A 27,460-nucleotide genomic window follows, 5' to 3' on the forward strand; every position below is an offset into this window, starting at 1 on the left:
ACGCTTCCAACACTCTTCCGGACCATGGTTCGCCCCCATCTCGAATACGCCAACGCGGTCTGGGGACCCTTCAACCGAGAAGACCAGAAACGCATTGAACGGGTACAGCGACGGGCCACGAGACTGGTTGCCAGCATCCGCCACCTGCCATACAAGGAGAGACTCCGGAGCCTGAATTTGCCATCGCTCTACTATCGGCGCCGACGAGGCGACATGATCTCGGTTTACCAGGTGCTTCGACGGGGAGTGGATGTTGACCCATCTCAGTTCTTCACTGCGGCGACGACGACCAGAACTCGAGGGCATGAGTGGAAGCTGTCCAAGCCAAGGGCTGTCTCCAGAGTGCGGCGGAACGCCTTCAGCATACGAGTCCTGAACGACTGGAACTCTCTGCCATCCGCTGTCGTCGATGCGCCCTCAGTCAATAGCTTCAAGGCCAGGCTTGACGAACACTGGGCTCACGCCAAGTACACCATACATTCCAACGACTGATGCAGTGACACACTGACACAAAGCTCGTCACGTCCGGATCCAAGAGGCCAAAAGGCCTTCCTAAATTCCGCATTTTATAAGTATAAGTATAAGTAAGTATATCTGGTGCCGTCCGAAAATGGATGATGCCGCAAATCGTTGCTGCATTCAATAAATATATTTTTCAAAAATGCTTTACCTCAAATAAGATAAGGATCGCACCCGTGCTTATTGGTGTCAGTTGTCAATATTCAATGAATGGCAAACAATTAAATATCTTATAAAAATAGATCTAAAACAGGCGCGCGCTTTTTTGGATGACTTTCACAAATAATGCGCAGAAATGACAGTCAATGGCGCAAGGATTTTGTCGGTGACGCTTGCACTGCCCCCCCCCCCCCTTTTATGCGCTTTTATGCAAGCTGTTGTGTGGTTATGCATAAGTCAAGGCATTAGGTACCTAATACAATACCAGGGTATATTGCCTAATACCCTAATACCGCCTTATACAAGATATTTTATCTCTATACCGTGGTGTTATATTGAAGCATTGATATTTCCCTATACCTTACCTTACCTTACCTTACCTTACCTTAATTTGATCGGAATTTAGAGGCTACTATGCCTGTAGGGAACCGTTCTCATCGAGCTCGTAACTTGTGGGACTTGTCTAACTCCTGTCAGGTATCAGATACCTGATGTTTGCCCAATGGGCGTCCAGTCTTGATTTGAACTGTTCGACAGAGACAGCTCCGACGACCGACGAGGGCAAGCTATTCCAATCGTTGACAACCCTCACACTGAACGACTGCCTTCTTGGTCGGCTTTCAGCTCTGGGCTTCTGGACTTTGCGCGAGTGGCCTCGGGTACGATCGTCAGTGGCAGTCGAAAAGAAATCCTCCGGAGACAGGTCGACCCCTCCATTGAACAGCTGGTACATCTGGATCATATCTCCACGTCGTCGACGGTAGGACAGTGTAGGCAGTTTTAGGGTTTGCAGTCGTACTTCATAGGGGAGGTGTCTAATCGAGGCCACCAGGCGTGTTGCTCTCCTTTGGACCTTTTCAATAAGGAGTTGATCCGCGCGGTTGAACGGACCCCATGCCACATTTCCGAACTCCAAGTGAGGGCGTACCAGAGTCTTGTACAGCAGTGGGAGTGTGAACTCGTCGATAAGCTCGAATGAACGCCTAATGACTGCCAGGATCTGGTTGGCCTTCGCCGCAGCAGTGGCAGCTTGCTTGCGAAATTTAAGCGAAGAGTCAATGTGGACACCAAGATCGCGTTCTGTTTCCACCGCCTCTAGTTCGACCCCTCTCATGGTGTACTTGATTCGAGGATTGTTCCGTCCCAGATGCAGGATCTTGCACTTCCCCTCGTTAAATGGGAGCTGCCATCGGTCAGACCATTCCACCAGGGCATCAATATCGCCTTGAAGTGTCGTTACGGCCGTCGGGTCTCGCGCCTGCTGCATAGGCGATGGTCGGGCAGAGTGGTATCTGACATCTCTGACATGAGAGACAGCCAGCTCTCCCTCTTCATCATCCTCAGGCAGGGCTCCAACCGTGTTCAGACGTCGCTCTTCAGGGGCGCGCTGGGTAAGTTGAGTGGAATGGTTTCTGCCAGCCCTTTGTTGGGCGACAGCCAGTTCCACAACCTCAGCGGCTGCAGAGCTCGAGTCACTGTCATAAAGCGTTGACACGTCCCGATAGAGCTTTGTATCATCGGCGAACATTTTCACAGAACAGTCTACCACAGAGGGGATATCGTCGACAAACAACAGAAACAAGAGGGGTCCCAGGACCGAGCCTTGAGGAACTCCGCTTCTGACAGCCAATGAGTCTGAAAGGCTTCCGTTTACAACGACTTTTTGATTGCGTCCGGAAAGAAATGCCTCAATCCACTTGAGAAGTTTGCCGGATATCCCAGAACACCTCAACTTTTTCAGAAGTCGGTTGTGTGGGACAGAGTCAAATGCTTTTCGGAAATCTAAGCATGCCACGTCGACGGGATCACCCCGCTCGAGCATCTTGGTCCAGTCGTCCAGAACCTCCATGAGTTGAGAGCTGCAGGATCTACGGGGACGGAACCCGTGCTGGTGCTTGGACAGCTGGCCAGTGGAGGCGAGGAACTCCACGAGGGCGTCACGCACCAGAGACTCCATGATCTTGCATGGGATGGACGTCAAACTGATTGGTCGGTAGTTTTCTGGGGCACTCCTGCTACCCTTCTTGTGGATCGGAACCACTGCCGCAGATTTCCATATTGAAGGGACATTTCCTTGTTCCAGAGATTCAGCGAACAGTGATGACAGTGGGCCAGCCAGAGCCGCAGCACCAAGTTGTAGCAGCTTCGGGTGCAAGCCATCCGGGCCAGGGGCGGCATCTGTCTTCAGGTGAGCAAGTTTTAGCCGAACCGCTTCAGTTGTAATGGGAACAGTCTCGATTGGCTCGCCTGTGAATTGGTTGGTTGGCTCCGGAATGTGAGATCTGTCCTCGTCTGTAAAAACACTGCTGAAGAACGAGTTGAGTAATTGGGCCTTATCTCTGTCATCGCACACGATGCTCCCGGAGCCATCTACGAGATTGTCCAGTCCAGCCTTAGTCTTGAGTCTTGAATTTGAATAGCGCCAGAATACCTTTGGGTTGGTTTTGACGTGTTTGACCAGTTCCTCCTCGAAGTCCCTCCTCAGCTTCCTAGTCAAGGCCCGCAACTGGTTTCTACAGCGGGTAAATCTGCAGTAGTCTAGGATATCCTGGGTTTGAGAGTATACCGTCCAGAGTCTTTCTTTCTCCTTTTTGAGTCGTAGGGCTCGGCCATTGATGTAGATGTTCTTGCGGTTAGACTTCCTCTTGCTGGTCGGGAAGCATTCTTGTGCACTTGTTTTGATACAATCCGTGATAAACTGGTACTTTTCGTCGATCGTGAGGTTTGCCATTGGGTCCCAGTCAGTGTCGTGGAGCTTCTCAATGAACTCTGCTGCATTCCCTTTGAAATAGTTTGCGTGGGCTGCGGGAGCGATTTGCTGGTAAGTGTAACAACACAGATCGAATCTCAGGATGATATGGTCACTTCTGCCAAGTCCAGCTTCGTGATGGATGTTTTGCACCATCCCATCCGCATTTGTCACAATGAGATCCAATAGGTGGGGAGTCTCACCTGGGCGGAAACGAGTTGGTTGGGTGACCTGCTGATTGAGAAAACAGTCATCCAGTGCCTCCAGGAACCTGTGTGAAATATCCAGGGGTGGAGCCGGGGAGAAGTTATTTTCCCAGTCAATTTGAGGCATATTGAAGTCTCCCGCAATTAGTAGATGTGAGTGACCTGATGAGCAGGCAGCATGTAGAAGATGACACAGTTCATCAGAAACATCTCTTGTATTTTGGGAGGGACTTCGGTAGATGCATCCAATAAGAAGCTTGTCATCGTTTGTCAAAGGTAGATACAACCATAGTTGTTCGATGTAAGTCGTTGAGCTGACAGTTATCTCTGAAGCTTGGAGGCAGGTCTTTACATATATGCCTACTCCTCGGCGACCACTGGATCCCAATTCAGGTTGAGAGGGATCAAAGTTTGTGTACAGAGTGTAGCCAGGAATGGAGATTACAGCCTTACTGATGGGAACTGATTGTGCTTTTGGAATTACCTCTGTGACTAGAATAAGATCCGGTTCATTGCCAGCTATTTTCATACAGAGCTCGTCTCTTTTGTTTGGGAGTTGATCTGCGTTTGTGTAGAGAACCTGCATGCTTGTCTTCCTTTGCGCATTGCCCCTTCCATGTAGTCAATTTTCAGCAAAGATACTTTTCTGGGCTTCATGCCCAGGGGCTTGAGCAGGTGTAGCAGTGTGTCCTGCACCCTTAGCCAAATTGTCCAGCTGGGCAGATGCAGTAATAATCCTAATTTCAGACTGCACCGCATTTCATTAAAATTTGAATTTGATTTGGAATTGAAGCTGGGTTCTGCTGGTTTCTATTTACCCTGTAGTTTTTCTTATGCTGTGAAACAGCGCGAGGAGGAAATTGAGTACCTCCCTTCTTGATATGCTCAGCAGTAAATAATGTGATTTATAGATTTAGATCATAGATCAAGATTATTTATTTTCTTGATGATCACGCTACAGCTATAGCTTTTGGCATAAATATTCAAGGTAAGTGTGCTTCCTTTTGCATCCCTCTGTGACATTGGAAGTATCATTTCATGCTGTTTCATGTCTACACATGATGCTCAATCATGATCAATGTGCCTACCGCCGATGTCAAATTATGATGCACCTACCTACCTACTACCTAGCTATGTTATGGGAAAAAATTCCATGCTGGTCCCCGTAAAATGAATTCAGGGCATTGAAAAAAGATGTAGATAGAAAGAAAAATTGATTCTGAAAAACATTATGGACCTCAGCATTATTTTATTTAATCTTCTGGGGTGGGACTTGGACTTGGTAGAAAATAGGTCACTTTCTTCATTGTCATCACTTCTCTTTTCTGTTTACAGTATGCTTATCAATGACATAAAGAAGGACTTCTACCAGCAGCTGTTAGATCAAAGAATACTTCTGCTCGTGCACTGTGATGTAGATGCAATCTGCACTTCAGCAATTCTTCAAGAGCTCTTCCGTGGAGACCATGTGCTGTATACCCTCATACCTATAAAGGTAGGTTTGTGATGGGTTCATGCCAAGCCATTGCAACTTCTAAATCTCCTTAGAATTTGTTATTTTTATGCTCTACTGACAAGTTAATTGATAGTCTTTTCAAGTTGCAGCATTCCATACTATTTAATTGAATTTATTTGGATTCACTAACATCCCATTTTCTGATTGATTTTGAATGAGTAAAATAGTCAATATGCCAAAAAACCATCTGAATACCTAAACTCTGTAGTATGTTATGTGTGATTATCCATCTCACAGAAAGTTTTCATGACTTTGTGCTTCCCTTCACCATCTGCAGGGCCCAGATGACCTGCGCCAGTCCTTTAAGGACAATGTGGGCCTGGTGCGACTGGTGGTCCTCATCAACTGTGGTATCTCCATGGACCTGGTGGCTGAGCTGGATCCTCCCGATGACGTCATCATATTCGTCATCGACTCCCAGCGGCCAATGGACGTCAACAACGTCTACAACGACGGACAGGTGTGTATGTGCTGCTGATGCAGATTCAACCTGTTTAAGTTGTATTGTTAATTTTGTTGTATTTCTGTGGCACAGCAACCATTAGAGTATCATAAATTATCAACTTCGTCGAACGCGGTATTCCTCGGAGTCGCACAGCACAACCCATCTGATTCGGTTTCGCGGCCAGCCCTGTTTCCCTTTCCCCGCTTTCTGGTATCGGTGCCGTCCTCCGTAGGACTGTTCTCTCCCTCTCTGTTACTGCTGCTGTCTCCCCGATTGTGACCGCCCCCTCCCGGTCTCTGGTATCATTGCTGTTCCCCGTGTGACCGAGCGCCTCCCTCACTGCCCATCAGGTCCGGATCGTGACTCCGGTGACCGCCGAGGACGGCGTTCCTCCGTTCTCCGATCTGTACCGCTCGGACGATTCCGACTCGGACTCGGACGCCGGCGAGTCGGAGTCGGGCGGCGAGAAGCGGCGCCGCTACGACGCGGCGTTCCTGGCGCGCCGGCAGGATCGGCGCCGCTGGGAGGAGCGCCGAGACCGCCTCCTGGCCGAGTACTCGCAGTTCTCGATGTACGGCGACTGCAGCGCCCTGCTCGCCTACGACCTGGCGCTGCGCATGAGCCGGGACACGTCTCAGCTGCTGTGGTACGGCCTGGTAGGCCTGACGGAGCAGCTGCTGCTGCGCAAGGTGGAGCACCAGCGGTACGTGCTGTCGGCCGGCCACTACCAGGGCCAGGTGGCGCGCTACGGCCATCAGCGCGACGAGACCACGTCGGCAGACTGTCTGCGACTGGCCTTCGAGCAGGACCTGAACCTGGTGCTCTACCGGCACTGGAGTCTGTTCGACAGTCTGCGCTTCACTCCGCTGGTCGCCTGCCAGTTCAAGCTGTTCACCTTCAAAGGCGAGAAGCGACTGCAGGAGTTTCTGGCCGAGCTCGGCCTGCCACTGGTGCAGTGCCGGCAGAAGTTTGCCTCCATGGACATGGCACTTCGCGGACAGGTGCGGGACCTGATCCAGGCCAAGGCCGAGAAGTACTTGCTGGACGGGGTGCTGTACGGCGCGTTCCAGGCTCGACTGGGCTTCCGACAGCCGTTGGCGGCCGCTGACGTGGTGCACGCCATGGTGGCTCTGCTGGAGAACCCTGACCCGCACCGGTCGGCCGACGACTGCTTCATGGACGCGCTGTCCGCCCTGGACCGGCGCCAGGAGCCGCTGCTGCGCCGCGGGATCGGCCTCGCCGAGAAGCTCGCCCAGGTGACGTGCGCCACCGTGCAGAGCCTGCTGGATATGCACCAGGTGATCTCCGTGGGCGCCTTCCTGTACGCCACCGTCTCGGACGGCGAGCCCAACTCGCACTTCTTCGCGCGGCCGCACTGTCTCACAGCGCTGGCACACTTTGTGCTGCGCGCGCACGTGGCTGGGGAGAGGTCGAAGCGCTCCCGCCAGCTGCCTCTGATCCTGACCACGCCGCTGGGCCGCGACGGTGGCGCCTGCCTGGTGGTCGGTGTGCCGCCCCTCTCAGAACAGTCGCCGAGAAACCTGTTCGGCAAGGCGTTTGAGAAGGCGGCTCAGCGGATCAGGGCGAATATAACGCCCAGGAGCTTCGACGGCTCGGTGGTGGAGGTTCAGGTGGACGATCGCACGCGCTTTGTGGACGCTCTCGTCTCGCTGCTCGCCTGAGGAGAGTCGCTCAGGTACGTCGCTGCGTGCCGCGGTGCGTTGTAGAGGCGTCAGACTAGACGGGGAGCTATTCCGTCTTGTGGTTTTGAGCCCGGTAAATCGGTGTGGAGGATCATCAACCACGAGAAATGGACGGTGGAACTGGGCATGGTACAAACTTTGCTGGAGATTGTAAAGTGTTCCTGTGTATGCCTCAAGTGCTGCTATTCGAGAATGCTGCTCAAGTGTGCGGAAAACCGTGCCCCGGGATAAATGAAAGCAAGGCGCAACTGAAGTCCGTTTGATTTATATTAATCCTGGTATAGTACTGAGTGTGCGCTCTGCTGTTACCCAAATTTGTCAGCACGGGGTTTTTAGGTTTTCCTCCTCTAAATCTCCTTTCAATCTCACTTGCTGGGTCGCTATACTTTGTGCTTTGTACAATTACGCCTGTTTTTTCTTCTTTCGGCGAATGTCAATGATCGATATTCGTACTTTTATGATACACCGGCATCCTCTCGACACCTCAGTTTTGTGACATGTCTTAGGAAATTTTGTGGACGTGCGTGATAGTTAGGCTTCTGGATGGCGTGCGTTGTTCTCGTGGCGACTGAGTAGGTAATGCGTGGGTGTGTTTGCGTGTGTGATCTAAAAGAGCATGTATGTAGTGTGTTGATTGTCGACGTCAGCGACGAAAACTAGACGAGGCGTGCCTGATGCTCTTTAGCAATGTGTTTTCTGCGCCCTGCGTTACATCTTAGGCGACTTCGAGGGACATTGTATTGTATTAATAAAAGCAAATGCAAAGTCATTCGCTGTGAAGTTGTCAAACTATGTCACGGATTGCAAACATTTATTAGGATGACTTGAGTTAATTTTCTGGGTTTCCTTGTGAATCGAGTTCATAATTGCGTTCAAACTCATGCCTCTTATGGATTCTTGGTACACATTTAATTATTTCCTCATATGGGGGACAAAACGATCTTTGTAACATGTAGCTTACATGAGTCCGTGACCATGCCAGTGTTATTCAGTGTTGCTGGCTGTCCAATCCAGGAATGCTTTGATAACGCTTACAGTGACACACATGGGTCGTTACTGGTGAACCTGGCAAGCGAGTCGCGTCTGTCTGGGCCTGGGAATGCCACTCAAAAATCAGTTGTTACATGTGCCTCAGCGGCCCGTTGAACTGACTGTGTATTTATTCGTTTGCACGACCCGTTAAGGCGCTATCATTTGCTCCCTCCAGGCCTGGTCGGGATGCCGGAAACGGTGCGTTCCTGGGGAAGCGTCTGCGCCGCGCCGGCGGAACCGGGACGTCCGCTCCGGCCGGGTCGGCGGCGCCTTTATTGTGAGTTGTCTGACGAGGCGGGGGTTATCCGGCCGCCAGTTACGCTCTGCGTAGGAGTTGCTGTGCTCAGCTGCAAGGTTAACTGTTTTGCATACGTTGTATGGTGGCAGTTAGATGGGGGTGGGGGGCGAAATTTAGATCGACTCCCCCGAGAGCCTGCCCTAGGCATCCCTTGTGTAATGGGAAATGGCCTGTTGCTGTCCACCGTTTCAGAACGGTGAACACCGGCGAAAGAAACAGGCTAGAACAGTAGCAGATACCACACACCAGCTACTTGTGATCCTTGTGATAGAGGTAGCAGACACTGCACACCTGCTACTTGTCATTGAGGTGAAGTTTGCCGCCGCTGGATTAACAAATGCCAACTTCACATGCTCGCCTCCGTTCACTCGTGAATGTTCGCCGTTATCTTCGGTATCATGGTCTTCGTCGGGTCGCGTGCGAATGATATATGCTGATCAGACACGCAAAATTAGACTGCCATAATGACCTACGTGACAGCCGTTAACTTGTTTTCGTCGGTGGACGCGTAGCTCCTTGGATACCATTTGTGTGCACTGTGCGTGCTTATATCTTGAAGTCTGAAGGTCACGTAACTGAAGGCTGAATTTGTATATTAGTCACAGTGATGTATACTTTATAGAAAGACGAACTGGCAGTTGCGTGACCTTCGGTGCCTCGCTGAGGTTGACCCGCCGACGTGCCGCGACACTCAGCACATTTTTTTCATTTATGCACTATATGATGACTTGGCGATTGGACCGCCGGGCGTCGCCTCACGCACGGCAGATTCGTCCTTCGATGACACTGGCTTCTGTGGAGATGGCACAGCGCTCCCGCTCCGGCTCAGATAATGTCGGCTGGCTCCGCTTGCTGCCCTCAGCGTGCATCCACGCGGTAGCCAATAAGACAGCCCAACGCTGTGTGCTGTGGAATGCTGTAGTACGAACGATGTTCATAATTAAAGGTGCCATTGAGGCATTGAACGCCAGTATCCGCACTGGACTGGTTCGTTAGTGAGCGCCTGCAGCCACTGGAGCTCGTTCAGACTTCCGGGCTTGGTGCAGGGCCCTGTATTTTAGCGGTCATGAGGTCATGACTATCTGTAAGAACCTTGGACATGACTACGCTATGGCCATTGTCTGGCGGACTGTTGCGATGTTTATGCTGAGACATGTTAGGAAACGTCATTTTGGCAACATTATGTTTGTTTCGACTATTACGAGCTGCTCGAGTTCACGACTTCAATCACAATCAGGAACTCGTTTCGTTTTGCAATGATGCCAATTGACAGGCATCGGTGTATTGCACAAGTGTCATTTGAGTCTTTGACGTCCTATATCGCGATTGTATAACGACACCATGTTACCAGGCGCTGGACGCTAGCATTGCTGGCGACAGGCTCATCGGCCACACCAGCCATGAGCCAGCTTCCTGCCGGGCTTCGTGCAATACAGGTGGCGTTCAGTGAGCTCATACAAGGGAGCTGTACGGTGCAGCTGCACCCGAACTGCGCCCGTGCTACCACCTCGTGGCCACGTCGCCAACTAGGCGATGCCGGTGCGCAGCTCGGTGGGCGGTTGTAATGGAGCCCGCGGGCTGGGCGGCCGGCAGTGCGCAGAAGGTGACAGAGGGGGTGGTACCGTCGGCTCGGCGGCACCGGTGACACGCGACCGCGGCGGTCGGACACGCGTTACAGGTGGCCCAGTGGTGCTGCACAGGTGGTGCTCGTGGTAACGCCGGAGTGTCTGAGCGAGTCAGGCCGGACCTCAACCAGCAATAGTGTCCCGAGGTCTGTTTGCTGTCGACTGACACTGGTTGATCTCTAAATCTCGAGGCCGGCATCTCGCCGGCAAAAACAGCGGACGTCGCGGGACCGCGAGGTTAGTTTCATGGAGCCGATCGCAATCTACGCCTTATCAAAGTTGGTGAGCAGTAATCTTTGAGTTGTTGTGAACCTACCGGCCACTCCGGAAGGACCGTTTTCTACACCTAACCCACTCCACCTTTTGAAAATTGAGAAACTTGCAGGTCACTGGTCACTGGTCACTGGAGTTGGACATACGTATAATGCTGAAGCACTGAAGTATACGTATGATGTGAAAATGAATTAGGGACGTCAGTAAGCACTCTACGGTAGTTTGCATAACTTATCGCAGGACTGTATTTTTATTTTCAGAATCTTCTAAAATATTCGTTTATGCTGATCAATGGCTTTTTTGCTTCAAAATAAATATTTTTTGGATATGGAGATTCTCTGCCGTGCTGCCATATGATTGTTTATTGAGTTGTTATTTACGTTTGTTTGTGTTTTGTGCAGGGTCCAAGTAGGCTCCGTTTTTGTCAGTTTTGCCGCATCAGGTAGGTATTTCGTTTCTTTCTTGCTAAATGTTTAGGTACTTTCTTGATTTTGTGACGCATGTAGTAGTCGACTCGAATTTATGTGCCGTTCTTTTGGTAAGACAAGCATATGAACGTCAATCTAATCAGTGTGAGCTGTGGCGCTCATTTTAAATTTGACGTGTGGATGGTGTTGGGTTCAGAATTGTGTCGGAATCAGGTGTCAGAATGTATGCATAAGAAAAATGCCGAAAATATTTGGTAGGCTCCCATCATCATCATTCCATTACAATCCTGTTGCATTTTCTGTGCTTGTGCTGTTGAAGTTATGTGGCTTATTACGGTCAATTTTTAGGACGCGACAACCTAAAGACTCAACTGTTTGCTTTGGAACCGAATACTGTTTCGTTTGGGTCATGGACCTAACCAAGGCAGTATATACCGACATAACGATGTTTCTTTGCTGCTCATGACTGCAAAATTCGACCAACGGCTAACCCGACACGACATGAATTAAATATATTTATTTTCAGCGTGTTTCACGCGGTTGGACGGAAGACTGGACGACGCTGTTTGGTCTGTTTCAGGTGCGGCGGCTCTGAGGGCGGCGCCAGCATGGCTCCGGCCGTGGAGGGGTTCTGGGGCAGCCCGACCTCCACCCTAGACTGGTGCGAGGCCAACTATGCCGTCAGCGACTACATCGCCGAGTTCTGTGAGTACGTCTGCACGTATTGTCACCGTACGATTGACAATCTGTGGGCTGTCAAAACGAGCTATGTGACTCACAGAACGTGGTCTGTACGGCGATGTTTCCGTCGGAGTGGCGTGAGATTAGGAGGAAAGATGCTCTCTAATCCTCGCGCCGGGCTATAAGCCACAACCCGCTCTGAATCACGTCAGGAACTGCTGAATAAATGCACCACCGCATTTTTGTCAGGAAATAACTGGCATATGACTGATCTGCACGGCTGTTAAAAGCTGTGCGTCTTTTTGCTTAACATGCCGTGCCTGTGTTCACAAAAGTTCACATTCGTTGCCACTGACAAATGCCTACATTTCTGGCTGTGTGTCATTTCCGTTTGATATAATCCAAACAAAGACACCGTAACCCAGCTATCTATAACCCTGTAGTAACCACGCGGCCTAATCGAGTCGACTGTACGTTTTGTTTATATAACGTAACTGATGCTGATGTTTTTTTTTTTTACCAAAAATGGCATGTTCTGTCTCCGTGCTAACCGTCCGATGTCCGTCCCCCTAGGGAACACCATCAGCAACTTGGCCATGATCCTGCCGCCCATCTACGGCATCTACGAGGTGTTGAGGCAGAAGTTCGAGCTTCGCTTCGCCATCTGCTTTGTTCTTCTACTAGGTAAATATTCGCCATACTTATCGAAGCCGTGTTGCAGCTATTTCTCTTTGTGCTAATTACCGTTGCGTATTATTCTGAGTGTGATTTTATCGGTTTGCCGGCTGAACAGCGTGATTGTTGGCCTGCGCAAGTGTTAGATCAATCAGGGAACCTTGTTGAACACTGGTTGTGGTCGAGTGGCTACGTTTGACTCGCCGATGTAATTGCAAACATGTTTTTGCTATATAGGTGGGAAACTCTGATCTGAGATAAAATCTCCGCTGATCAAAGTCGTGAAACATTCTGACAGCTGTGCAATCGAAGAATTTGCCAAACATCATGCAAGGCCACTATGTGTTGAAGTCCCAGAGGCCGGGCTGACCGGACGGCAGGCGGCGCCGAGCTCCGTACCCCGACTGACGCTGTGTCCCATGTGCCGCCAGTGGTGGGACTCGGCTCCTGGGCGTTCCACATGACACTGCTGTACGAGATGCAGCTCTCCGACGAGCTGCCCATGGTGTTCTGCAGCTGCTTCCTCCTATACTGCCTGTGAGTACCTAACTCGATCAAAACTGGTTTGACATTGCAACAGCCGGTTGAAGTGTGATTGATATTGTGAAATCGGTGCGATCGCACGCTCTACACTTCCGACCCGATGTCCTCACCGTCAATCTCATTAGATTAGTTAGTAACCTCTGCTATTATAGTCGCTATGCCTGTCGTGTCCCGGGGCAGCTGAGCGATATTGATGCCGGATCACATGCGAGCGTAAAGGCTGCTTCGACGACGCATTATCGAAGCAATATTTGCTCGATAATGACGAGCAGTGAGCACACATCCCGGTATTGAGATAGCACAGAATAATACAGAAAATGGCTCCTCGTTATAATCGCATCATTCTGTTCCTCATTGGCTCACTCTTTTTCAATCGTTGTTTTTCTCCCTTCTCCCGCCTTGACCAAAAGTTCACCGTTTTTCCTTTGTGTGCGTACCGCCCATGTTTTCCGTGGTTTACTATCGAAGCCTGGCGGGAAGCCAGGTTTCCGGTTATAAACTAGGAATGAGGGGAGGGACACGACTCGTTGGCGTGGGCGAGGGACGGTTTTATCGGGGAATGGAGATTGGGGGCCGTGACATGGAGCGGAATGATGCGCCGATTCGGCCATCTTAGAGTCGTCTGTGTCGAGGAAAATATGTGGGTTCCGGCGAAGATATTCACTATACACGGTTGTCTAGTTGCCCCAGGTTTCAAAGCCGGTTCAATTGACCTTTATTTTGTGGTGTCTATTTTTATTTTCTCGTTCTAAACCCAGTTCCGTTTTGTGTGAAATGATCAGACGAGGCGGGTGACGCAGTGGGCGCTCGTGTTTGTCGGTTGGCGTTTGTCCCGTCACCCGATGTCTGTTTGTCGGTATGTCTGTCTGTCGCCTGCGGTAAGTAGACGCAGCTGTGTCTGGTCCGAAGGTGCGGCCGCTGGGGTGTCACCGTTGATTGTGACACCTGTTTGGAGGTGTGTCCGGAAGTGTCACTTCGACCGGTCGGCTGCGGCTAGGGTTATGACTCGTGATGGTCGAAATTTGACCCACTGCCGCCGGCGTCTGGCACTCCTGTAACTCGAAAAAGAGGTGTATCCGGAGGGATGGGAGGAGCATTACCTGTAAACTTGCATCCGAGTGCCGTACGGCTGATTCGGATAGTTCCGGCCACCGCACTGAATCCAACAGGGTTATGTAGTTGTTTCGTTCATATTTCACGAGAGCGACGTCTTTTTTATGCTAAATGCAAGTATATTACACATGCCATTTGATCTACAGGTCATTTGGAACTTTCTGTGTAAAGCGTTCCTCAATTTCGTTATATTCATAAAGGTGCATAGCAGGTATACAATATACGTACGGCTTGCTGTCAATTTTCACAAATTGTCCTTAACAGGCGCTATTTCTGTTAATTATATTAAATAATTTAGTGCGGCTGCATGATGATGAACAATAGCGTTCAGCACCCGTTCGTACTATCGATCTCAGTATAGTCAGTGCACAACTCCTGGCCGGCTGGTGACTGAACAGCGAAAATGGCTGGCCTTGTTCCCTTGCTATAAGCTAGTCTGTCTAAGCACCAAGCCTCTTTTATGACTGCACTGTTCATAGCTGTGTCTGCCGCTGTGGGAAGTGCAGCGGCCATGGAGTACCGCCCCCGCCACCGCCCCCGCCCCCGCCCCTCTCAGAACGGTCTACTCGCCGTGCAGCCCTCAACGAGCGCTGATTGGCGGTTCGTTTCAGAGCTTATTGGCTGAAACGGCCGCAAACGCTCCTCTCCTCGCTCCTCCCGCTGGCCCAGCGCCACTCTGGTCAGCGGAGCGCGCAGCTCCCTCCCTCCCTCACTAGTCCTCTCTCTCTCCTCTCTCCCTCTCACTCTCTCTCTCTCTCTCCTCTCTCCCCTTTCCCCACCCCCTCTCTCTCTCCTCTCTCATCTCTCCTCTCTCCCTCCCTCCCTCACTAGTCCTCTCTCTCTCCTCTCTCCCTCTCACTCTCTCTCTCTCCTCTCTCCCCTTTCCCCACCCCCTCTCTCTCTCCTCTCTCATCTCTCCTCTCTCCCTTCCTCCCTCCTTCCCTCCCTCTCTCTCCTCTCCTCTCTCTCCCTCTCTCTCTCTCTCTCTCTCTCTCTCTCTCTCTCTCTCTCTCTCTCCCTATGTCTCTCTCTCTCTCTGTTCCCCCTCTCTCTATTTCTCTCTCTCTCTCCCTCCCTCCTTCCTTCCCTCCCTCCCTCCCTCCCTCCCTCCCTCCCTCCATCTCTCTCTCTCTCTCTCTCTCTCTCTCTCTCTCTCTCTCTCTCTCTCTCTCTCTCTCTCTCTCTCTCTCTCTCTCTCTCTCTCTCTTTCCCTCCCGATTTCTTTCATTTGGCTGTTTTCATTTTCCCACTATCCCTGTCTCCTGTTTTGTGTCTTTTTTCATCGCTCTCTCCAGTCGTCTGTAGTGGGCATTGAAAGCAGCACATGGGATAAGGCAGGCATGGTTTACTCTGCACTGACTAGCCTGGATAGAATGCAACGCCTCTGATCACTACTATCTTGTTGACGGCTGTGTGTGTGGCCTTGAAGCGTTTCTTTTCCTGTTCAGACCAGTCCACTTTTTGTGTGTCACCTGCGACCTTACCTACGGGCGCTCGCAATCGTTCTGATCAGCTGCTATGTCTCTCCCTCGCCCTCCCCACCCCTATCGAGGCGCGCTCCCTGTGCCGTCCCGCCCCTCCCTGCCCCCCCCTTTCTGATCACCTAGCCACCGACTATGCTCCGCCCTCCCCTCCCCTCTCGCCCTCTTCTCCGCCCATCAGCTCGCGTCACTCCACCCACAGCGACGTCGCCAGCGCTAACCATGGTCAGTGGTCACTTACTAACTCACTCACTCACTCACTCACTCACTCACTCACTCACTCACTCACTCGCCGCATCCGCACAAAGATTTCTATCATCCTCCCACTCACTCACGTATTCACTCACTCTCTCACTCGCTTCCTCTCCGTCTCCCCATCGCTGTCTCCAGGCGCCTATCCCCTCTTATCATCTAAATCTCTTGCCTCTTTCGCTCTTTTCCCAACTAACTCGGCTCCCTCTGTAACTATCTCGTACTTCTGTTCTCCATTGCTCCCGTACTCTTTAACTCTCTCCTCCTCTCATGTATTTTCTGCCTCAAGTTCTCTCATTTCTTTCTCCCTCTTCTCTTCTTCCGTTACTAGTGACACGGTCGGCGGCGCTGTGGTCAGGCTGTCTGGTCACTGTGCTGTGTGTACTGTGCAGTGACAGTGCCGTGCAGTGACTGCCGCCCATTGCTGTGGCCTTGGTTCTCCGCCCCCACCACACCATGACTGGACGGATGGCGCATGACGGTCGCACGGCCCGCATATAATTAACGGCGGGCGTACTGCGCGTCGGCTCAGTACGTTCACTGGAGAGGGATTAGGGGGTCGAGAACGAAAGAGGGAAGCATGGAAAGGGCAGGGTTTCAGAAGAGTATGTGATAGGACGGAGAGTTAATGAGCCAAGGTCCGAGTTAATGAGAGTTAATGAGTTAAAGCCTTGGACCGAATTAATGAGAGACTGATAGGAAACGGCGGATTCACGATGGGTGTTGACCAGCAGTCAGGGAAATTTCGTCTACCGAGCGGTGAGTTCGGTGCCGTTGCGAGACGGTACTGGTCTGAAAACGTTGCCGAGATGTTGCGAAACCAGCCTGACTGGTGGCCAGGCCGGGACTAGCAGTGGGTGGAATGTTGTGGTCGTGATTTCTGCAATTGGATGCAGTGGCTTTCCCTAGCGCCATTACATAACCAACAGGTGAATTGACGTGATGGATCATCGGCAGGTTTCTGGCTTACGGCTGATTTGTCACGAATGTTCGTAACGCATTGCACGTGTACGCAAATCACGACTCTGAGAACGCCAATCTCTTCACGCGAAACTCGGTCAGCTTTCACTAACGTTTCAGCGACGGGCTATCAAAACTGCTAGTCTGAGCCTGGATTTCCGTCAACCAACACGCAGTATTTACCAGCTTCAACAGTTGCGCACTGATACCAGCCGCGAGCACACACGGTGCCCTAATCCGACGCCGTCCCACGTCTGAACCATACACCCCCGGCGCAATCTGCACCGGTGCCTCCCAGCCGAGCGGGTCGCCGCGCCGCGCCGTATCAGGTGGCGGCCGACGGGCCCGCAGTGCGGCGCACCAACCTACCCAGTGAGTGGACGGTAGGTGACTTCATCCATGCACTGGCCGGCGTGCAATGTGTGCACGACCGGAGCGGCCGAAAACGTTCGTATGTTCAGGTGGTGGGGGATGAGATGGTAGAAGTTTTTGAGAGGGAGGAGAAGGGTTGATCTCTGATTACCTTCCTTGCGAAGGGCGTTGCGGAGCGTTATTCGTAAACGTATCTTACCTAGGGATGGCTAAAGCGCATGCGCTTTATAATTCGGTGCATTCGGTGCATTCATAATTCGGTGCCTTTTTCTTAACAAGATTATCAACTCTATGAAAATGCACTTTGTCTGCTTGAAAATGTCTCTTTCCAGCAAACAGACCTTACCTATCTTGTTCTGTCTGTGATTTTGGATTTTAATGACGCCGATTGCGTGAACATTAAAAGTGATCCCATTCTCCACTTTGATAATTAACATTGCGGAAACCGGCGCGCTAATAGAGCGTGAAGTAAGTTCGGCTCTAATTTACGGCCCGCAGCGGTTGTAGCAGTGAATCATTCCCTGTCTGCCAGCGGCCGCTGGGCGGTGACTGCAGCCAGCCGTCCCGTGTCGTGGCGATCGGCGACGAGTGACGACCGGCGCTATATCGCCCTGGGGGATCTGGGTCGGGCGGTCGGGCCCCGCCCTGCGGATGGCACCTGGCCGCCGGCCGATCGGTGACCCCCCACCCCCCCCCCCCCCCCCTCCCCCCCCGACCGATGATCAATGATATCGAGCGCCGCCGGCGGCGAGGCACCGGTGATTGTTCTCGGAGGTGACGGTAATTGATATCCGCTTGTGGCTAGGACGGTTCGAATCATCGGGGAGCATCCGGTCGGTGGGGCATAGGGCCGTTGGAACCCGTTGGTCTGTGTCTTTTGGAACCATGTTGGGGACCGTCTTTTCGATAAGATCATCGGGAACCATCTAGTTTTTATGTTGTAGGTCTACCGGCGACTTCTGGACTTAGAGGTGATTTGGCCGTATTTTCCTGATGGAAAAGGAGTGGATTATTTTTTCGGCTAGAACTATAGTTGAGCCGGTTACTTAAACTAGTAGGTAAATGAATTTCGTTTTATATGGTAGGTGAAACAGTAGGCTTGGTTTTTATTTACGCTTTCAGGCTTTGACTGCAGGGAGTTGGACCTAACCGATAGGTATCGCTACTTAGTTGTGCCATTTAAAGTGTAATAATGCTGATCGTATGTTTTTTACCCAATTATCTGCATCCATGATCTCATGCGAAGGTCTTCTTTAAGATTCTGGAAGCGTTTTATGTATCGTGGACTGAGTGAGATATGTTAGCATTATGGAGATATCTGCCAAACTGCCAGCCCCCTCAATTACTGTATGAATTAAAGCCCTCGCAGTAGAAGAGTTGTTTATCACATCCCGATTCCCGACATATGCTAGTATTCTACCTCGAATATTGGAAGGGAAGGAAGGCGACACTGGCGTGCAGTGTCATAACATAACGAGTACGCATTCGCAGAATTGTTAAATGCAAGGTGAGCGGTGGCAGTCGCATGGCAACGACCTGAGAGCCCGTGTGAGTCAACGAATTTTACACTTTTACATTTACACAGCCTACACACTACGTATCAGCCTGTACACACGTATCTGTTGAGTGCCGGTGGAACACCTGGGTATATTCGCCCGTCGCCAGCAGTCCTGGGACCGGCGGTCTGCGTACCATTCAACAGGTGCGTCCCATTGTCCCCGGCCGGCAGAGTTCTCGGGCCGGCCGTGCTCGGTACGGCCAGACTCTGACGTCACACACAGAGACACTGTCTGTGACGTCACCAGTCTGTTGTGTAACGTCACACGGCGCCGCCGGGCTGTAAGGGCTGATTGATCGGTGAAAAGGTCATAGTTCGATCACCACTGCAGGCCGGCCGTCTGTGCGGAAGTCAACGCCGCGCCTCCTTTCTGCATTTAGTTGTATCGTCCACCTGTTTGATGCCCATGGGTAATATCACACGATCTGCTATGGGTGACGTTAACGCTCCATGAAGTCCGTGCTGTTCTCCGCAATGAATCGTACTCAACATATGATGTTCAACGACTCGAAGGGCACAGTTTTATCCATCTCCATCAGAAGACTCGTTTACTTGACAGTTACCGATGCAGAATTTAACCCCTTGTGCGTGGTTACTCTTAGTTGCCCGAAAGGTATTTGATACTGGAAGCCATGCCAAATGTCACGGAACCCCGTGAAATGCAGGCATCGTGCCACAGGACTATCGTTTTCCTCCTTCACACCTGTCGATTCCATGTGAATGGGGTCATATGTGCGAACGACGTGTCTTTGATGCCGCTCTCTGCCGTAAAAGTCAAATGCAAGTGAAAGGTGAACGCGAATGAGCAGTGTAGCGCTAGACTGCTGCCTGCTCCGTTCGTTGGACTCGAGTCGTCCAAGTCGGTGCTGTTTTCGCATTCACGGACTGTTTGCTTGCTGACGGGGTTATTCATGTCCACGTTTTTCCACTGACGCCAGCTCAGGTAGTCCGGTCTGTGTGGTTGGATTACCATTTACCATGCATGGGGGGACCGCAAAACTTAGGTGTGTGGTTGTGTCACTCATAAACGAATGAGGCGAATTGGGACACTCGAGATCGTTTAAACCATTTTGGTGCAGTTTTAGGTAAACCTCTAGGTTTGACTTAAGACCTTCAAATACATGGCAAATAATGACACGTTAACACTATTGGTCCAACCCGGAACGATCCATCTATTATGATCACCTGGCACCTTCGCTAAGACCACACCACAAATGATGCATTGCAGCCTGTACATTCGCGATTCCAGTCACACCTCCATGTGTTTGGATGACTTTGTTTGAGGACAACCGGCAGGCACATTGTGCATTTCGCCCCGTCCAAGTTGTCACTCGGCTTTGTTTGACCTCATTGTTTGCCTCGCGGTGTTATTTTAATGGCTTGGCTCGACATCAGAATATTGTGTTACGGTTGGCTTGGTACACTGCAAGTCTGTTTGTGAGTTTCCTGTCTCAGCGGCGTATTGTTGCGAATTGAGTTCTCCGTTCTCCGAGTACAGGGACCCGCAGTTGCTACTGTACACACATATTACCAATTTAGAATTGCGCTATTATTTGCTAAGTGGTGGCCATTGGAGAAAGGAAATGTAGCGCAAAGTATGGAGGAATAACACGTGTTTGCTCCTAGCACGTATGTTTTGTATAATTCCTCTTACCGCAACAGATATTCTTCCAAAACTACAATCGTGCTATTTTTCCGCGCCGGTTGCCTCCCCAGAGCCCGTCCTTGGTATCGCCTATAGCTTCCGTTCCCGCTACGTGAATGAAAGTCACGTGACTACTACAGGCTTGCGCTCAGTACTAACACACCTAGCCCGAGGGCCGGTCCTAGCGGGGAGGGGTAGAACGCCTGAGCTCCAGCGCAGTGGAGGTGGTGGTGGCCCGTATCATAAAGAGGCAAACGTAAGCAGAACTACAATTGCCGCAGTATAAGATTATGATCAAGTTTTCTTTAAATGTATTGATTGACAAGAAAACGCAATGCTTATCCGATATAATAAAACGGTGTCCAAGGCCTTGGAAGAACTATAAAACATATTCAGCAACGTATAAATTTCTGATACAGGCCATGACCTTTCACCTTGCCTCCGGGGAGGACCGCTCAGGAAGCCACAAACCGAACGAATCGAGGCCTCGCAGCGCGGCGGCAGAGGAGGTGGATAAACCATCGCCAGATCTTTCGGTTACTATGTTTCCAGAAGAAGGGGGCGGAGGGTGAGGGCTGTTTTCAACCCACTCACCAATCCTTTCCTTATTAACTTATAGCTTACCGAAAAAAATGCAACACAATGGTGGCCGTCAGGAGATGAAGCGAAGAGTGCCTCAGCCACACCGGTTTTGAGTAAACTTTAAGCATTGGAATTCAGGCCAGTGATCCTAAAGCATTATTTTATTTTTGTCGTGCATAAGCTGGGATGACGTGGTCCAAGTTAATTGCGAAGAAACGGTTTTAGTTTCGGAACATTTATGAGGCTAGTCGCGCCAAATAGTATACGTTTGTTGTAAAATGCCAAATAGAATGTTGACGTGCTATCCAGATGATGGAATTTATTTGACACAAGAAGTCAAAAAGTGGCATCGTTAGTCATCCTGCATACCTATAAATCGATTCGTCACCTTGGTTCGAGCTCAATAGTTCTTCTCGCGGATGATCGGTTTCGTTTTCTTTTTTTCTTTTTTTGGTGGGGGACAGTTTATGAGCCGGTAACCACCCTCCCCAGTCCCCAAACAACAATTGTTGACAAATACTGTGATGGCCTAAAAATGCCCTCAATTGTGTAACGTAGGGAAGAATGAGGTAAGTTGAGCCGCTTTTTGTTTTTCGTAAGCTACAGGCTAACTTACTGATCATTTTTCTGCGTTTACGGGTTGGACGGACAGAGTGGTCATTGCGCATGTAATGGTGGCCAGAAATGTTTCATACCGCTTATTTTTGTACTGAAAGGCTACGTCAAAAATCATCTTGCACGTTGCTCATCTTAGCCCATGGGCGGGGTAAGTTGAGACACGTCGTGGGGAAAGTTGAGCATGGATAGAAAAAGCGAACCTCTTCTTTTCCCGGGCGCAGCGAAGAGTGGGCTCTTTTATTTACTCCATGGCATACATACTTATGGCAAAGTTTTTTTCCTCCATAAAAAGTGACTGTTTTAAGCCTTTCAATAACTCGTCAAGTTTTCTATCACGGAAGAAATCATTTTATCCTTCAGATAATCTGCAAATCACTTACAACTTGTGTAATCAACAAAGAAAAACAATTTCCTGCCATTTTTATTCAGCAGAAACAAGCGCAGCTCAGTTTGGTTTTCGACAGCGGAGACAACAATGGCTTATCCGGCTCATCTTCCCCCAGGTGAAAATGGCTCATCTTGCCCCACCCGTGGCCATTTTCGATTAATGACACCCGCTAAGGAAAATAACCATGCACCGCATATAACAAACATCTCATTTTAAAGGCAAACCATGTCTTAGTTATCAGGGGCGATACCACATGTTACCGGGTGCTGAGCGTGAGAACGTTGTCGTCTCACGTGAAAGACTGCAGCATCGTAAGCGAACGGCACATGGAAGCTCAAGTCAATTAGCGCCATAGGAGCTGAGAAACGTGGAAAGTTATTTGTCTGTTCATTATAAAAGCTGTCAAATTTGCCGTATCATTAAACTTTTATTGAGTTTGTATTTCACGCTTATCTAAAATGAACAATTTTGTCACTGGCTTCTTTTATGAATGGAATTGGATGGTCGCATGAATGAACAAATGAATAGCTCCATTTGAGCATCAGCTGAAATCAATCCTAAAATTTAATCTACCAGTCTGCAACGAAAAGGTTTAAAAACCAGTGCAAGTTAGGTGCAGTTTCTAATCTATGCCGTTTTTTATTAAGTGTCTCATAGCTCCTTAATCTTGAGCCGCTTCTCTCACGATTCATTTTATGTGGTGCTTACATTGTTCAAGAAGTTATAGCATTCGAGCTCGTTGTCTTAAAAACTGCTATCGAAGTAAATTAAAGTGCTTCGGGCTTCGACACTTAAAAACCAATCGATATTTAACCCTCACCTATTTAGGCATTTCTTTTCAGCGTTTTACATGTAGCGGAGGGGCGTAGAAGCCCTCAGCCATTCGGCCCTTGATAAAAAGAGCCAGAGCTTCGCTGAAAAATAAAAAAGAGCGAGCTGCTCGTGACGAGAGAAATCCGATGATTTGAGGGTCCTGGTCATCGCTGACGAGAAAAAGCCAGTTATTTTTATGTCCTGGTCAATGCTGAGATCCTAGGTCACTGGTTGACCTCCCAGATCAGGTTAATAACCCAAAAGCACGGAAAACTGGGTCCTGCTAGAATTTCTACAAGTGAAGTTTGCTGGGACTTGGCTCGCTTCTGACTCCGAATTTGCACTTGCTTTGATCAAAGATGATGTATCAAAGCATTTGGGGTAGGACGGGTCACGCCAGATCACCCATTAGGCGTTCTGCCGGCTATCCATAGAATGTTAACCAGCACTTACAGCCTTGCAACATATTGCATAGGCACTATAACTGATACCTAAGTATGCCTAGTTTTCAAATGCTAAAATGGGTGTTAAATTTCAAACCAACACTTCCTAAAAAGTAAAAAACACAGTAAAAAGGTGTAAATTTAAGGAAATTAACCGAGATCATTTCAAGTAAATGACCTTAACCTGAGTTTCACGTGACCTTGGCACCCACAACAATCAATGAGACAAACATTATAGATAGTATATTTCACATGTTGTCACGTTGCTAACACGAAACGACTATGGAAACACACAGAAGATGTGCGCTGACTTTCAATTGCTATTCTGACCTGACATGATCTTGAGAAAAATAATCACAGGTTAAAGGTAATTCGGTTCAGGGATTTAAAATTCTCAGACAAGATGCAAAAATGATAAGTGCTATTTAATTTTGCGGGAAGTTGTAAAATTGATTAACTCCAGGGCACCAAAGAATCGTCGCAATCCTTCGCTTTGCCGCGATTTATTGGTGAAAACAGGGGGGCGCGGTCTACTTATCTCTACTTATATGTGTGGTGAGAGCTAATATTCATTTTATCTGTGTTGATGAATGTGCAACAATTTCTATATGAACTGAGACCAGTCCATATGAGTATGTTTTTCTCACGGACAATGACAATATAAAAACAATGCGAATAAAACCAAACGTTTCGGACAACAACGTGCCTTCGTCAGTGGAGAAAAATGAGTGTAAATATAGGTTTAACATCGATGAGAACTAAATGCGGCACCGTCTCGGTCTGGCCAGCCGGGTTGCCGATAGAATACACAAATGTTTATAAGCTTCCATGACGTGTTTAGAAAAAAAACTGCTGAAAATATATCTTTAAAAAATAAAGATAACTACTTCATCGATTTTATCGACAGAAAACATGTATGCCTAATTACTTATTTCTTGCCACTGACGGAGGCACTTTTTTGTGCGAAACGTCTGGTTTTATTCGTAATGTTATTGTATGGTCATTCCCTGTGAGAAAAAAGGATAACTCTTCAGTTAGTAACCATAACAGCGAAACGGCTTATTGTAACACAATTCACTGTGTATACGAAACCTATAAGCCCTAAAAATAATTATATTTACAACTTTTTAAAAGATATAGCTTATACAGCTCGGGCATACAATTTTTTTCTGCATTAAGATAATATTAATTAATCTCCACAGAATATGGTAAATAAGTGCTGCTGAAGTTCGCTTTCGAAGCGTCTCCTCCAGGCATTCCACAGCTCTCGTGCCATTTTGGATCACGGAACATGGCTGGGCGCAGGACAGGTCGTCTGCGAGCTTGGACGGACCACGTGACCACCTCCTCCCCTCCCCCTCACTCCCGTCCCCTTCCCCAGCAGGGCGTCCGATCTAACCGCGCCCCAGGCAGTCGGCTCGGTCCGACCCTCCCCATGGTCGAGCCGGTGCCGCCTGAGTTTGTGCCGGGTGCAAAACTGGAGCAGTAACTAGCGCCGGAACTAGTAGTCAGCACGACCATCGTCAGATGGCAGGAGTAAATGGAATAAGCGGTTCCAGGTTTCAGAAGGAATGGGGCAGGAAAAAGCGCTGAAAACAATGTTTTGCTGATATAGCCATAAAAAGTTCACTGAATTAGGAGAGCAGCACATCAGTTTAAAGCCCTTCAGATGGTGGTTTTAATAAGCACACAATCATTTCCCAATTCGCCTCCAACGGTGTCACAGGCAAAGAATACGCTGAAATACTAGTGTGTACAGAAGCAACTGCGGGTCCCTGTACCTGTAGGACCTGTCTCTGCATTTGCTGTCGGACATCAGCCCCAGCCGGCAGCCCGGCCCTAACTGCGGGGTTATGGGCCGGCATGCATTCCACAATGCCGTTTGGCCGCGGCCGAGTGGCGTTTTTGGCAGCGATGGCATTGTTTCAACTCCCCCGCTGCCGCCTCCCTCTCCTCTCTCTACCTCCCCTCTCCCATCCCTCTCCCTCCCCTCTTCCTGCCCTCTCCTTCCCTCCCTCTCTCCCTCTCCCTCCCTCCCCTCTTCCTCTCCCTCTTCCTCCCGGAAACCCGGCCAGGGTTCGCACGTTTCCACAGACCTGCTGTTTGCTTTGGTAGCGGACCATGATTTTGTTTTCTCATTGGCATTCCAGTGAGCCGCTGTGATCTTATTTTCCGCCTCAATCTGCCTAAGCTGTAACATGAAAAATTACAGACAAAATCGCGAAGTACCACTCGTTGCCAAGGGTTTATAAGTGATCAGTGATATGAGAGCACCGACCGACAGTCTTGGGATGGCTACTGCGTGTGGATTTGTGGATCGACTGCTGCAATTCACCGCAGCTGGGAACTCGAATTGCTGAGGACGCTGTACATGTTTTGATATGTGCACTGATTGTATGGATTGGCTCGGATGACGGCTGCTGGTCGGTCCTTCCCAGCTCACTGTCTGCTATAACCTGACGTCTACTACGCAGCAGTCATGTGTCGCTGTACATACGGGTGCGGCTATTTGGTGGTACTGTGTCTAGTCAGTCAGATAAAGACAATTCGTAGGCGGTAATAGCCATCCGTCCGTCCACCGCTGTGGCACCGAGGACAAATTGAGTGTGTGAATTATGTATTTGGGCAAACAAAGGATGTTGTGACTGTATTACGTGTGCTCCCATCAATACTAAATTCATCGTAGACTGGAAGAGGTGGGAAGCAAAACAGGCTGTCAGTCCTTGGCAATGTCAAGCCATCCTTGTGTTTATAACGTCATACACAATACACATTGCCTTCGCATGTGTTTGGACTATGCGCGTGCGCCAGCTACTGGACTGAATGTCATTGTGCCACGCTCTCGTAATCGTTTATTTTATATAAATACTGTAATTGATTCGGACTCTATTTCTATTTGCCATTTGATGGTCATCGCTAGTCAATATTAGCATCCCGCTCTAAAGAGTATGCTCATTGCATGGTGGAAACTCGTGATTTCGACCCCGTAATCAATGTGCGCTGATCGAACAGCCTCGTGGCAACGGTCGGGGTGACGGTTACGTCCTAGTTGAACAGAGCGCTTTATTCTGCTTTTGATGCTCCTTTCAGTCAAGCATTGATCGCAGTCTGTCCAACAGCCTTCTTCAGAAATGGATTTGGCTTCTTAACCCGCGCCCTGCTGGGGGGGTGTTTGAACACCCCCCCCCCCCCCCTTGTGGTTTTTCGCGAATATCTCAAAAACGGCGGCGCGGAGCGCCGCCGTTTTTGGTACACCTTACCATACATCAATTCTACACATGTTGTGAAAATTTCAGACCAAGGTCATTGAAGGTCAGGTCACCAGGTCACTTGAAGTGACCTCACCTCATAAAAACTTTCAATGTCTGTCATAGCTACACCGAGTGACCGATCGCTTTGAAACTTTCAGCGATTGCTAAGAGCAATAGCATGTACAAAATGTATATCTCAGAATTTTGATATCGATGACCTAAGGTCAGGTCAATTTTGCGACCTCCCCATTATAAGTCAATGGGAGAAAATTGAAATGCGCCTCTTTTGGATGAAAGACATTATAAACACTCCCAAACACCGAATTACAAGTGGTTTAGACACACTGAACTTGAAAATGGTGTCCGTGACCCTTGTTTATGCCCTGAGGTCATCTTAGGTCACGAATGGTATCTAACAGTTTTTCGCAAATAACTTTTGATAGAGGCATGCTAGAGCGATGAAAACGCCTTAGATGTGTTCAGCTCGACGATACGGATCGACTGATATGCAACATGACCCTTTCCGGTCAGGTCATGACCTTGACCTGAGGTCAAATTTTCCAGTTGACCTTTCAAGGTCAAGTCATAGTTCATTCGATGCGTCTTGACGAGAGGAACACGATGCCGGTAAAAGTAAGCTCGTACAAGGCTTGGGTCAAAAGTTATTGCAGAAAAACTGTTTTCGAAAAAATCGGCTATTTTTGCAGTTTTTGCCCCCTGCAGGCAAAACCGTTGACGTTAGGTCAAATCTGAGAGAATTACTCAGAAAGGGCGTTAATAGGGCTAACGAATGCGCTTTTCCGCGGCGCTGTAGCTCTATTGGTTCCCGAGTTATGCGTTGGCTTCTTGGAAATTTTCGACATTCGACCTGGAAATCGGCGAAATTTTGCCTTCAATGACCTCTGGTGACCTGACCTTTGACCTGACCAAAAAGTTGACCGAAGTGATTTCGTCATTATTTTTTACGCTCTTTCGAACGCCGCCTTCCGCGTATCGCTACGTGGCCCAGGAGCCGAGTTACAAGGGGGGGTGTTCAAACACCCCCCCCCCCCCAGCAGGGCGTGGAAATCCAGGACCCCCAGCAGGGCGCGGGTTAACTCGGATTTTTCATGCTTTCAATACCCCGTTCCTT

The 27,460-nt window shown here is 49.6% G+C and overlaps 2 protein-coding genes across 7 annotated transcripts in view; both read left to right on the forward strand.

Annotated features, from left to right (window-relative positions):
• LOC122378541 (cell division control protein 45 homolog) overlaps nucleotides 1-27,460 on the forward strand; it is a 43,695-nt gene that overhangs the window by 4,073 nt on the left and 12,162 nt on the right. For 2 of the 6 annotated variants that reach the window (XM_043359728.1, XM_043359730.1), the window contains exons 2-7: nucleotides 4,969-5,128; nucleotides 5,427-5,609; nucleotides 5,945-8,606; nucleotides 11,534-11,658; nucleotides 12,208-12,318; nucleotides 12,741-12,846. In XM_043359728.1, coding sequence (XP_043215663.1) covers nucleotides 4,969-5,128; nucleotides 5,427-5,609; nucleotides 5,945-7,276 — 1,675 coding nt within the window. In that variant the 3' untranslated portion in view covers nucleotides 7,277-8,606; nucleotides 11,534-11,658; nucleotides 12,208-12,318; nucleotides 12,741-12,846. Of the gene's footprint in view, nucleotides 1-884; nucleotides 1,037-4,354; nucleotides 4,622-4,968; nucleotides 5,129-5,426; nucleotides 5,610-5,944; nucleotides 8,607-11,533; nucleotides 11,659-12,207; nucleotides 12,319-12,740; nucleotides 12,847-27,460 lie in introns of those variants that run through there. The other 4 variants (XM_043359731.1, XM_043359729.1, XM_043359732.1 and 1 more) reach the window with 4 other exon arrangements.
• LOC122378558 (alkaline ceramidase 3-like) overlaps nucleotides 11,562-27,460 on the forward strand; it is a 27,624-nt gene continuing 11,725 nt past the window's right edge. The window contains exons 1-3 of the mRNA XM_043359764.1: nucleotides 11,562-11,658; nucleotides 12,208-12,318; nucleotides 12,741-12,846. Coding sequence (XP_043215699.1) covers nucleotides 11,562-11,658; nucleotides 12,208-12,318; nucleotides 12,741-12,846 — 314 coding nt within the window. The remainder of the gene's footprint in view (nucleotides 11,659-12,207; nucleotides 12,319-12,740; nucleotides 12,847-27,460) is intronic.

Source organism: Amphibalanus amphitrite, unplaced genomic scaffold (assembly GCF_019059575.1).
Source record: "Amphibalanus amphitrite isolate SeventyFive unplaced genomic scaffold, NRLGWU_Aamphi_draft 000061F_arrow, whole genome shotgun sequence".
Classification (NCBI taxonomy): domain Eukaryota; kingdom Metazoa; phylum Arthropoda; class Thecostraca; order Balanomorpha; family Balanidae; genus Amphibalanus; species Amphibalanus amphitrite.